Source organism: Diorhabda carinulata, chromosome 5 (genome assembly GCF_026250575.1).
Source record: "Diorhabda carinulata isolate Delta chromosome 5, icDioCari1.1, whole genome shotgun sequence".
Taxonomy (NCBI): domain Eukaryota; kingdom Metazoa; phylum Arthropoda; class Insecta; order Coleoptera; family Chrysomelidae; genus Diorhabda; species Diorhabda carinulata.
Window position 1 is genome coordinate 17,448,481 of NC_079464.1, and position 12,132 is coordinate 17,460,612.

The 12,132-nt window shown below is 31.0% G+C and overlaps 1 protein-coding gene across 1 annotated transcript; it reads right to left on the minus strand.

Moving 5' to 3' along the window:
* Positions 1–372: 372 nt before the first annotated feature.
* LOC130893693 (transcription factor E2F4-like) lies at positions 373–8,139 on the minus strand. The gene is made up of 6 exons (XM_057800000.1): positions 7,804–8,139; positions 7,647–7,756; positions 7,301–7,577; positions 7,137–7,250; positions 3,320–3,458; positions 373–596 (listed from the first exon to the last, which is right to left on the minus strand). Exons 1-6 carry the CDS (start codon positions 7,909–7,911, stop codon positions 466–468), a joined length of 879 nt encoding a protein of 292 aa, XP_057655983.1. The 5' UTR covers positions 7,912–8,139; the 3' UTR covers positions 373–465.
* Between the last annotated feature and the right edge of the window lie 3,993 nt (positions 8,140–12,132).

Genomic DNA, 12,132 nt, shown 5'->3' on the forward strand with positions numbered 1-12,132 from the left:
AGATAGTTATTACTGCTACTGAGTTGCTATCTCCACCAAGTCCCAGTGCAAAGACCTCATTAGGATTTTACTTTTATATAAAAGTATTTTCCCTTATATCTTTTAGACAGTCAGTCAATTACAGTTAGTTACAGACAATTATAATAAATTCTAGTTAGTTTTAAGTATATAATTGTATAGAATAATGTATTTGAAAAATAAATTTTAGTTAGTAAATCGTCGTGATATTGACAATTTGCATAATTATATTAATTAAAAGGTCGCCTACAAAAGGAATATCAAAATAAAAACATTTTGTTGTAGATGATCTAAAACAAAAGAATAAATTAGGTAATCACAGGTACACGGGTACAGGTAGTTTCTAAAGAAAACTTCTTGTATATATAACAGTTTTTATTGCCAAAAAAGTCAAAAATTATACACGTTATATACGAATAAAACGAATGATCTGTATATGATAACAAGTTACGAAGTAATTCCAATATTAGTATAAAAAGTTTCGTCGAACAAATCTGCAGCTCCCTCACTTTCTAATAGACTAAAATTGTAATCGGGATGTAGTGGTACAGGATTTAAAGTTATGAATGATGATTCATCTAAAAACAAAAGTGTCCGATTATGGAAAACTATTTGAAATAATTTATACAAGTTTATATAATGTGTAATGTGTAATGTGTAATGTATAATGTGTAATGTTATACATTTATACATATTTCTTACGAGTATATTGTACTTGACCATAATTTTAGTCCCAGATGATGAATACATAAGTATTCGAAAGCTCGTATATATATATATATATATATATATTTAATTTATTTGTGTTTGGAGCTTTGTTCGGTAATACAAGCTGCTTATTTTGGAGACAAGATGTAGGAGACATCAAAATGTCTACTGTGAAAACAATATTCGCTTTTTCTTTTTCTTTATCCTTTTCCTTTTCTGCTCTCACTACTTTTTGGTATGATACTCTATGTAATCTAGTTCAGGTAATTTTCCAACTTTATATAGAGCACACCTCTCACATTGATCTTTTTTAGGGATGAATAATCCTATAGTTTTTGTTATCAAATGCCTCATTGAAGATAGTGAGAGAAAGAGGCTTTACGTTTTGTTGTTCACACAAATTTTTTGCGTAAACGTCATAAAAACCTTTTTTTGAAGTCCATTCTGGTAAAAGGAATTTTTTTTAGTTGTTGCTCGGCGGTAATGTGACTCCATGACGGGTAATGAGTCCAAAAAATTTAGTAACTCTTGACGCTCTTTTGCAAAAGGCTTTGAAGTAGTTGTTTGTTCTTGATTTTTGTCTTTGCATCAGCTAAAAACATTGCTCTCCCATTTTAAGACCGTCCATCTCCCAATGCTAAGAGTAAGAAGAAACATTGTTCTATAAACTCTTAGTCGTTGATCTATCGCCGAAGACACAATACAAAATATGGCGTCAATCATGGAGTCAGCCGCGCAGTTTGAATTATATGGATTTGGCTGTTTTACGCATCTCACTTTTTTAGCTATTTAATAATTAAAGTGAGTATAGCTAGTTTCAAACGTCCATGTGCTTTGTTTTTGTCTTGCGGATACTATAAAAATGTCATTTTGCTCCAAAAGTGGAGTTTGCAGATTTACACTCTCAGCCGACATGAGCGACGTAGAATTTTTAGGTTAGATAAGGTTAAGTTGTTGTGAATGAATTTGAGATTGATTGGTTTCAATAAAGGTGGTCCTATCTCTAGGATAGATGGAAAACTGAAAAATATTTGGGCTTTGCTCAGTAAAAGACAAGGACATTGTAGAATTTTTTCTTATGTCTGACCTTCATAAAGGGCGCTAGTAACACGGTTCGTACCAAGTAGGATTGACATAACTATTTCAATATTAGATTTATCAAGCAAAATGTCCTCTATTGTCACTAATACTTAAGTCTATCTATTTTTCTAAATAATCCATTAATCTTCTAAATGGTTGGGAGTCAGCTATGAAGTCATCAAAGTGACTTTCACTTCTGCTTTTAAATTCTAGGTGAATTTACCTCTGTAGCATAATTTTTTTCATTAATATGCGAATAAACGGTGAAATGCAAGGAATTAAAATCGCATGACCGAGGAGGATAATGAATCAGAGTTTCTACAACCGGACCAATCCATCGATTCGGAAAATGGTTACTCAACCAATTACGACCCTTCTATCAACATGCGGTGGAGCTCCATCGTACATAAAAGCAGAGATATTCGCTAGTTTAGTGTTAAATCTTCTAATATCTCAAATAAGTTATTGCTTAAAAAATCCAGGTACACATTACGATTTAAATTTCCAGGTAGAATGTGATAACCTATTAATTTGTGACATAAAGTTGCTGCCCATTAACTTTAAATGAGTGTTGGTAATGTGATATCCTTTTGACATGTGGATTCTCATCATACCAGTAGTGTGCATTATGGGAGTTAAACACACCTTGTCGCGTAAAAGAAGCCTCGTCCGTAAAAAGAATACATTTTAAAAAATTTGTATTCAGGGTTTCCCTTTCTTGTAATGTTCAAAAAAAAACCATTCGAACCGGTAGATCGTCTGGCAGAAGCTCTTGAATTTGTCGATAATGATAAGGATGTAGCTGTTGCTCTTAAGTATCCTCCAAGTACTTGAAGAAGACGTATTTGTTTGTCTTACCACATTTGATTTTGATCAACTAAATTTAAAATCATATTTTCTTTATTAATGGTTCTTGTTTTTCTTGGCCTACTAGAATTTTTTTTTAGTCTTACATTCCCAGATTCTCGTCAACGTCGTTCAATGGCTCTAAATGTATTTTTACTTGGTAAGTAACAGCTGCAGTAGAGTTTCCTAAACACTCGTCAGTGTATTAAACATTTGAGTACATTGTGATTAACAAGATTTAATTTAACAAGTAACAAGTTTCCAGAAATTATTGTCTCAACGTCATAACTACCAATGAGTGACAGAGTAAATGCTAATGCCGTGTAAAATTAAATAATTATGGGTTCTCAGCTATATATATGAAATAAACAACAGTTTGAGTCCCAGAACCGCGATACATGATCATCAAATTGTTGTTTGTTTCATACTAAGGCTTCCAATAGCTCATTGCCCATACTTACTAACTTTGAAAAATCAAGATTCTTGATTAGATTAGAATGGATTTTTGTAAAACATTACAAGAAATGAGAATCCCAATTTTTTTGAATGTATCCGTTTTATCGATGGTGGCTCATTTACGCGACAAAAATTTTTAATTCACATAATGTTTACTAATTAATAACTTTATCAATACTTTAGACCAGCATCGGTTGTTTTAAAAACTTACACTCAGGATTTTCTTCCAACCAGTTATTATACAAGTTAAAACGATTGCTTCTATGTTTTTTGAATAGTATTTGTGCAGTCAAAATATCTGGATCATCATCTTCATTGTTAGTGTACTTTGGGTCTGGTTCTATTGTTACCTAAAAGTTACATAACCAACATTAATTGAAATTAAATTTAATTAAATGATTAATTTCATTAAAACAGAAGCTTGAGTTACATGAAGAAAAGTCTAGAATATACCAAAAATTAATACGCAAAAAGATCATATTTTGTAAACATGTGTCACATATATTTTAATATAAAATAGTATTGTTTTTAATGAATATTAGTTAATTCAATCGTGAAATTAATTAAGTTCATTCGCTTATAAAATTGTAAATTGGGTTTTTTGTAATAATAAAATTTTTAAAAATAAAATTTCGAATGTTAAATATAGATACTTTGGAAGTTATGTAAGGCCCGCATGCTTCATAGATGACAAAACCCATAGGAAATATATAAACGTGATATGCACCATAAGCCCCTTAACTTTTGAGTCGATTTTATTAAAATTTCTATCATATATCAATATTGACGTCATTTTAATTTTATATATTTTTTATTTTATTAATTGTTAAGTTCAAAAACTAATTTTTAAGCCATAACTTTGTTATTTCAATGAAAACATACATGGATCACTCCTCATAAATAGCTCCAATGAATTACTTTCTGTCAATAATAATTGAATATTTCATAATTTTTCACTTTTTAATAAAAAACTTTAGGACTGAAACCAAGTTTTTTTTTTTCATTTACTACACAATTTTTTAAAAAATCGATCTAATAAGATCAAACTTCTTGAAAATTCCATTGTATTAATTGGATTTTCTTTTGTCCAATATCTGCAGTTATTCCGTTTCAATACCCAATATTAGTAAAGCTGCTAACTCCTTTTGGCAACACAGACACAGAATAAAGATAATAATATTCCTTTATTCCTAGTAATATAATGTATATAATGTGGGATTAAAATATACGAAAGCTGAAACTTCTAGTTCAATGTTTTAATTAATAATAAATAGTCGTTTATCTCCATAATGCATTTTCGAACTTTTCCTTCAGTTTTAAAACACTGGTCCCGTCTTGGATGATTTAATCATGTTATATTTCGAAAATCTACCTGAAAATTGATAATACGAAGGCCGTTTTGTTCCAACCTATAGGTTATGGATAAAAGACAAGTTTATATAAAACAATAATTTCATTAGATTACGGTTACTTTTCGACATAATCACCGGAGAGATTGAGACATTTGCTATATCTGTGTACAAGCTTTTAAATACCCTCTTCACAGAAAGTTGCCGCCAATGAATTCAAGAATAGTACAAAACAGACCTTGAAACTTCTGGAATTACCGTAGACAAAGCAGTGATGGTGAATCTGGGGTTTTCTTTAAACATTCTGTCAACTCATTGAACCAGGTCATCTGAAACGAAAGATTTGCGACCTTGGCCCCCTTCATCATGCACATCATTACGACATCTTTAAACTTTCGGCACCATTCACGTACAACACCAACACTCATGAAGTTTTACCCACAAACACATTCTCCGATGGATTTCTGCAGAATTATGGCCTTTGGTCTGTAGAAAAAGAATTCACAGTTTAAGTCAGAGTGATTAGTTATTATCTAGACGTATTACAAAGAATTAAGAAGCAATTAAGATCATGAATTTTCTGATACAAGAATTGACATATATGATTTTTGTACTGGGTGCCACTGATAAAAACTGTTTACTCGCACAAAGTACTTATCAACAGCAATTTCCAGATAGAAGACATCCACGAAAAGGGGCAACGAGATGACCGTAATGTCAAAACTTACGGGAAATCCTCATATCTCGACACGGGAAATATCAAAACAAACTGACGTAGTCGTACTGTCGTCCAAAAAATTCTATCTTAGAACAAAATGCATCCTTACCATATACAGCGAATACAGGAACTATTGGATGATGATTTTGAAAAGCGGTTAACCTTCTGGTAGTGAGCTCAAGAAAACAATTCAGCGAATCAGATTTTTTCAATTTTTCCGATGAAGCAAAATTTCATAAAAATGGGTTTGTAGATTGACACAATGTCCATTATTATGCAACAGATCAACCGCATTGTATACGGACTATCAGTCAACAAAGTGGTCATTAAATGTATGGGATGGAATACTTGGGAATCATGTCATACTCTCATATTTTTTAGACGGAACTGTTAATGGGCAAATTATATAAATTTCTTACAAAACGAATTATCTCAACTACTTCAGCAATTATCATAGGCGGCGAATGTGGTACCTACATGACGGTGCACGTGTTTACCATATGTAACTGATAAATACACATTTAAATAATGAATTTCCTGGACGATGGATACGTCAAAGAACAAGTTTACAAAACACCCGCAACTACTAAGGAAGACATAAAAAAAAAAGCAAAAAGGAGGTTTTCTGAACTGCCGATGTAAATATGTTCCATAGTGATGGTGGAGCATATAATTATATATCATATATATAATTATAATAATTAATTATCAGGAAAAAAAATTTAGAAAATGATAAACAGATACTACAATCAAGTTAAAAGCAAAACAGAAACGAAACATCAAAACAAAAATTTGTCCTTATCATATATACAAGGACTTTCCCAACAACTATCAAACTATCTAAATAAATATGGTATTAGTATAAGTCATAAAAGACATAAAACATTATCCAAATATTTCACTAAATTAAAATCTGAAATACCAAAAAACAAAAAAAGTAATATTATATATTAAGTGCCTTGTACTAATTGTGATACTGTCTACATAGAGCAGACATCTCAGTATTTAGAACATAAACTAAAAGGTTATCAATACCATAAAAAAATAAAACTGCGTTAATGAACCATCATATATCAAAAAACATAAATTCAATTATAAAGATTCAAACATTTTTGGAATGAAATCCAAGACACGGAAGAGAGAATTTTTATAAATGCTTCACTTTCATAAAAACGAAAAAGCTATAAATGATGCAATTATTGCATATTACCATCCCCACAAATTCACTTATTGGGTGTTGAGGTGGAGAGCAATATATATCCTGGCATAATCACATGGCTGAGGCTAAGGCAGGCTCACAAAAGCTTGGAGTTCTCTTTAAGACCAAAAAACCATATACTCGAAACAGCTTCTAATTCTCTCTTAATTCAATACAGAAGAGAGCAATTGGACTTATAGTTTACCAGAAACTTGAACAGCTTAGAGCATAAAAGAACGGTCACTGACCTGACTCTGTTTTACCAATACTACCACAGCAGATGGTCCTTCCAGCTGTCCAATATAATCCCACCTAGAGTAGTATTTGCAAGATCTAATCAACAGATATAACACATCCAGAACGTCAATTTATTGGGATTCCTTTCTTTGGAGAAGTCTGTGGAATCAGCTATGTTTTTCCCAAACACTACATCTTAGGGTTTACCCTTTTCTACTTGCTTTTTACATAAAAAAAGGTGAACTGCAGAGGTGAGAGTTACATAAATGCCAGCAAGACAAAAATTGGCACTATAAATTTAAAGAAATTTAAATATTTCTTATACCTGTGGAGAATATTATAAAACCTTTTTCAAATAAAAGCCTATAAGAACAAAATTCAAACCTTGACATTATTGCTAGTCATTAAATCAGCAGAAATGTTAGCTAGTGGAACATTTGAAGGATGAAACTAGTTAGCAAAGCATTGCTGTTTTTTTTAATTATTGTAATTATACCTGCAATACAACAATAAATAATTTTGTTACCCTTTTCCTTTTCTTGCAATTTCCTTCTTCATCTCTTGCATTATTACTTAAAATACTACTACTTATTGGGATCGTTTTTGAATTAAATTGTAACTGGAAAGAATCTTCGTTATGCTAAAAATTGTTATATTAGCAAAAATTATTTACAGGTAGATCTGACTTACTTCGAATCTTACAGTACTACTATTCACAGGTGTATTTATTAGAACCACAGTATCATTATTACTGAATTGCGTGGAAAAATCTGCATCGGTCACATATAAATATCTTCTTGTTTCTATATTTTCAGTGATATTGCGAATACTTTGTTCTATCCACAGCCGATGCAGATCTAATTCTTGTTCATATTCATTTAGTTTTGTTATCCTCTTTTTCAATTCTGATATTTTTTTAGTAAATTCGTGGGTGTTTGTTCCCGGTAGACATTTACAAGTGAAAGGTCTGAATACAAAATTTTTTTCATTATATATAAAATTTGAAAGAATACCTGAGGTAGATAGAAGCACTTACTTCCATTGAATACTATTTTTACTTTTCTTCTCTATAAGTCCTATACCTTCTAGCACATTAGTAATATCATAAATTCTCCTTTTTTGTCTTACAGCTAACAAATCAGCAGCCTAAAAAAAAATTATTTTTCTACGATTTTTCACATATAGTTACTTACAATTTTGAGATCTAAAACACCTCCTGTAGATCGTTTTAGTAGACCTACAAATTTTGTTGTTAATAACCCCAGGGATTTTTCAAATCTGCTATGTGAATGTTCAGTCATTTTTCACTTTAACCAATTCAAATACTTCGCCATAATAAAATTTTTGGATTGGCGTTTCTTCTTAATATTGTCAAATGCCAACAACAGAACAAACTTTACTATTTTGGTATTTACAGTGGCTGCCGTGTTCAAGTCTATCACAAAATATACAATTTTTGCATATGCCTTTAATGCCATAAAAGATCAATTGAATACATATAATGAAAAAGTTATTGAATCCGAAAATTCTATTATGCTTATTCATTAGAAACTATAGGGTTTGTCTGATCAACCATGATCTGAATGTTCAGTAAGTAATCCGGTATACACATAGTAATTATAGACTACTCGTTTGATGAAATCCATGTTCCAGTTTGAGAAAGAGATACAAAGAAAGTTATGGATGTGGTTCGTCTTAAGTTAGGTATAGTTATCTCTGTCATTTGAGGTTGAGAGTGGGAATACATAAGATAGAGCACAGAACATACCCTTCTTAGGGTATGTTCTGTGTAGAGCTGCCAACTTTTTTTACAAGAAATAAAGTATATTCAAGCCTATAAAGAATACAGTGAAACCTCTCTCTCTCTCTCTCGAAACTCAAGGGACAAGTAATCTATTGAGTTACAGAGGTTAACATATTTAATGAATTTTATACTTGTCGATTAAATAATTTTACACAATTTAATTGAAAAAATCAGTTATTTTTCTTTGAAATTTTGATTTAAGATATTGAAGATCTATGATATTATCGATGTTATATGGAAATGAAAAAATATTATCACCAATTTCTTCTGATCTCTCTAAATACATTTTCAATGTATCAAGGGCATGTCACTCATCGAAAGTCACAGGTTGTTGAATATTGAAGTGCGCAGTAACTACAGACCATTGCTGCTTGATGTTCGAATTACAATCAGTTTCAGACTCTAATTCTGAAGAGGTGACATCTGCAAAACCTGCTTGTAGCTGCATGTAGAAGTGTAATAGTTGACTTTTGTTTTTCTTCGATGTCATAAATAATTTTTTACAGCCTCCTTTCGGTAAAAGCACTTGAAATGATTCCTTGATCAAGGCTTTGCTTGATTTGCCAATCAGAAAAGGCTTTAATTTTTCAGTACCACTTGCATTGGTAATTAGCAATACCGATGTCAACTCATGTGTACGCATATTTATATGCCTTTAAATATTCGCATTTCGAGTTGCTTGTGATCGTCGTTTTGAGTTATAGAGGCTATTAGGGCTAAAAATTGAAAAATAAATGACGGTCGATCAGACTTCGAGCTACAGAGGTTGTGATTTTTCATTAATTTTTTTTGAGTTAAAGAGGATTTCGCACGGGACAAACATTTTTTTCGAATTGAAGAGGTTCCACTGTATTAAACAGTATTTTATTTATTTATTGTTTTAAATACATATTTTTTAGAGTTTCTCGCACAACTTACCAATTTACAATCTTTTTTAAAAACTTCATACGCATCACCACAAATATAACTGAAATTAAAATAAATGAGGAGCTCATTTTTTATTAAATTAATAGATGCTCTATATCTATCCTCCCGCCACTTAGCATTAATTACTGAGGTAGTAGAAACTGAAAGTAAATATAAGAAAATTTTAGTTATGTTTTTAAATTCTTCTGAAGTGTTTACTAATAAATGGCTCCACTCTTTACTTTTGGCCACTACTCATTCGAAAAAAGTCTTTGTCTTATGATATTTTTTCATAAATTACTTTGCAATTTGTTAATTCTGAATATAATCTATGTAGAAGTGGGGCTCCACTCCAAAGTTACTCCAAAAATTTTTTCGCGCATGTAGGGTTGTTTTTTACTGCTCTGAAAGTACTTTAATGGTGGCGGAGACATATATTTTCCGTCGCAACTCATTATCTTATGCATATTGAATGTCAATAATTATTATTCAATCATATCGGAATACGCGGTTATCTAGAGCAATAGCACATGAAGTTAGGTTAGGTTCGGTTAGATTAGGTTGGGTTAGGTCAATCGTTGAAAGCTTATCGTGAAAAATGTATGTATTTCTTCCATGTAATATTATCACATTGATCGCTTGCATGCGTTGGCTACAGCGACTCGTGATTTTCATATTAATATAATTGTTAATTATTTTATAATTGTTTATAATTCATAATAAGAAATAAAATAACTTTTTATTGTTGTTTAAAGAAATCATGAAACAGTAAACTAAAATTATGTTGAAAATGAGAAATATTTTTTTCGATCACCCCTTAAAAAATATTTACCCTACCTCAATATAACTTATTATATATCCTGAAAGGATCTGAAATGCGACAAAAGCTTTTTGGGGTAAGTTTGGGGTGGAGCCCCTCTTCTAAATATTTACCATTTAGATTAACTATAATTTTCTCAAAATAATTAAATCTGAAGACTTAGATGACAATCCGCTAATTAAAGAAAGCAAGTAAGTCTGATTGAAATCGAACCGTTTCTCTAGATACAAATTAGCCTTATCAATAAAAAGTATGAAGCTATTAATAGTTCCATTAAAAATTTCTTGGAAAACCTCTGGAATAGTATTTAATACTTTTTTGTTTCTTGGCCAAATACTTAAAATTTTTTGTCTGAATTAGCTCAGTCTTTAAGCCAGTCTTAATGTTATAAACATCTAAAATAAGTATCCCAATTTTTTCATTGTTTTATTGAAAACATTTAATATACCACTAACATAAAGGAGGTAACTATAAACTACATTATTTTTCCAACAATAAATTTTGTATAATTGGACAGTCAACATCCAAACTAACAAAGTAGCTAGAAATTGGTTACCACCTAAATAAAATTGTATCAATTGCTGGTAGAAGAAACAATCAACGAGTTCCTGCGTGTCCTTTTATTTCATGAAACTCTCCCTCAGCAAGCGCAACAAATCTTTTTAATTCTTCTCTTCTGCATATAGTTTTCTGCATGTTTTACTGAATTGTGGACAATATGGGCATGACAATTTCTTCTTAATAAGTCTGACACAACCTCTAATATATTTGGGTATAATGAATGATTATGTCCAAAATTTGTATTTGTATTGTCACCACTAAAATAAGATAATTGACCGAAAGGAAATTGATAAGACTCTAAGGAGTTTTCAATGGCTAAAAATATTCTTTTAGCTGATTTATCTGGATTTTTATAAAAATCAATTAATTTTTGTTGTATTCCATATTTAGAATTAAAATATTGAACTACCAGAAGAAAAAAATTTCATATTTTTTTTATTCAAGGCATAAGTTTGTAGACAGTAAAATACTTTGTCTTCAAGTAACTGGTCAATAACAGACTGCAAGGAGTGTGGGCCAAAAACTTTGGTTACTAATGTCTCCATGTTTCTCCTTACCAATTGTATGTTAGTGGCTGTTTTGGAATCAACATAGATTTTTTGTATTTCTCCCATATAATTACAATATATCCAGTAGAGTGAGGATAAAAAGTAATTTGAATGACTAAAAAGGTATGAGTATGGAAGCAATTATTGGCGAACGATTTGATGATAAGTCTAGGGAAGATTCTATCTGTAGTTGGTTCGTATTAATTCCTTTTACAATCATTAGTTTCTATAGCTGCGAATAGTTCTATACGTTTGGTGTTTGCTATTCTGGGTATGTTTGGCGTTTCAATTTCCACCAGCTATGTATTTTCCTCCTAATGTTTTGAGAAATTTCTCGTAATCTGGTCTTTTATTATTATACTTGGGTGAACAGAAGGTAGCTGATATTACTATGCTACCCGCATGAGTCTGAAGGAAAATTGTCGTGGTTTGTAAGTTTTCTCTTTTATCCTATGCTCGAGTGTGTGATGTTTAAGTTTTTGTATAACAATAATAGCGCTATCTTCGTGAACATAGATATTATATTTTTTTCATACTGTACTGTAAAGTCGACTTTACAGTACTAATTTGAGTGTGGAAAATGGCACTATCGAGTACGAGTATATAATCTTAGACTGGAACGATACTAAACTGGACCAGTGCATGCCAGTTCATGAGTGTATAGAATTAGTTCGATCGGATATAGAGCAGAGAGCAATGGAGCATTTGTTGATTGTTGTATTTGAGGTTATTTGTGTGATTTAGGCTTTTTTTAGTATTAGCAATAATGGAAATCGTTTTAATACTTTTTAATATTTTACATTCGTCCGATATCAAAGATGCAGTGCTACCGTTTCCAGAAATGTTATTTGAGGATAATAATGGTAAGAAAAAATATATAAAT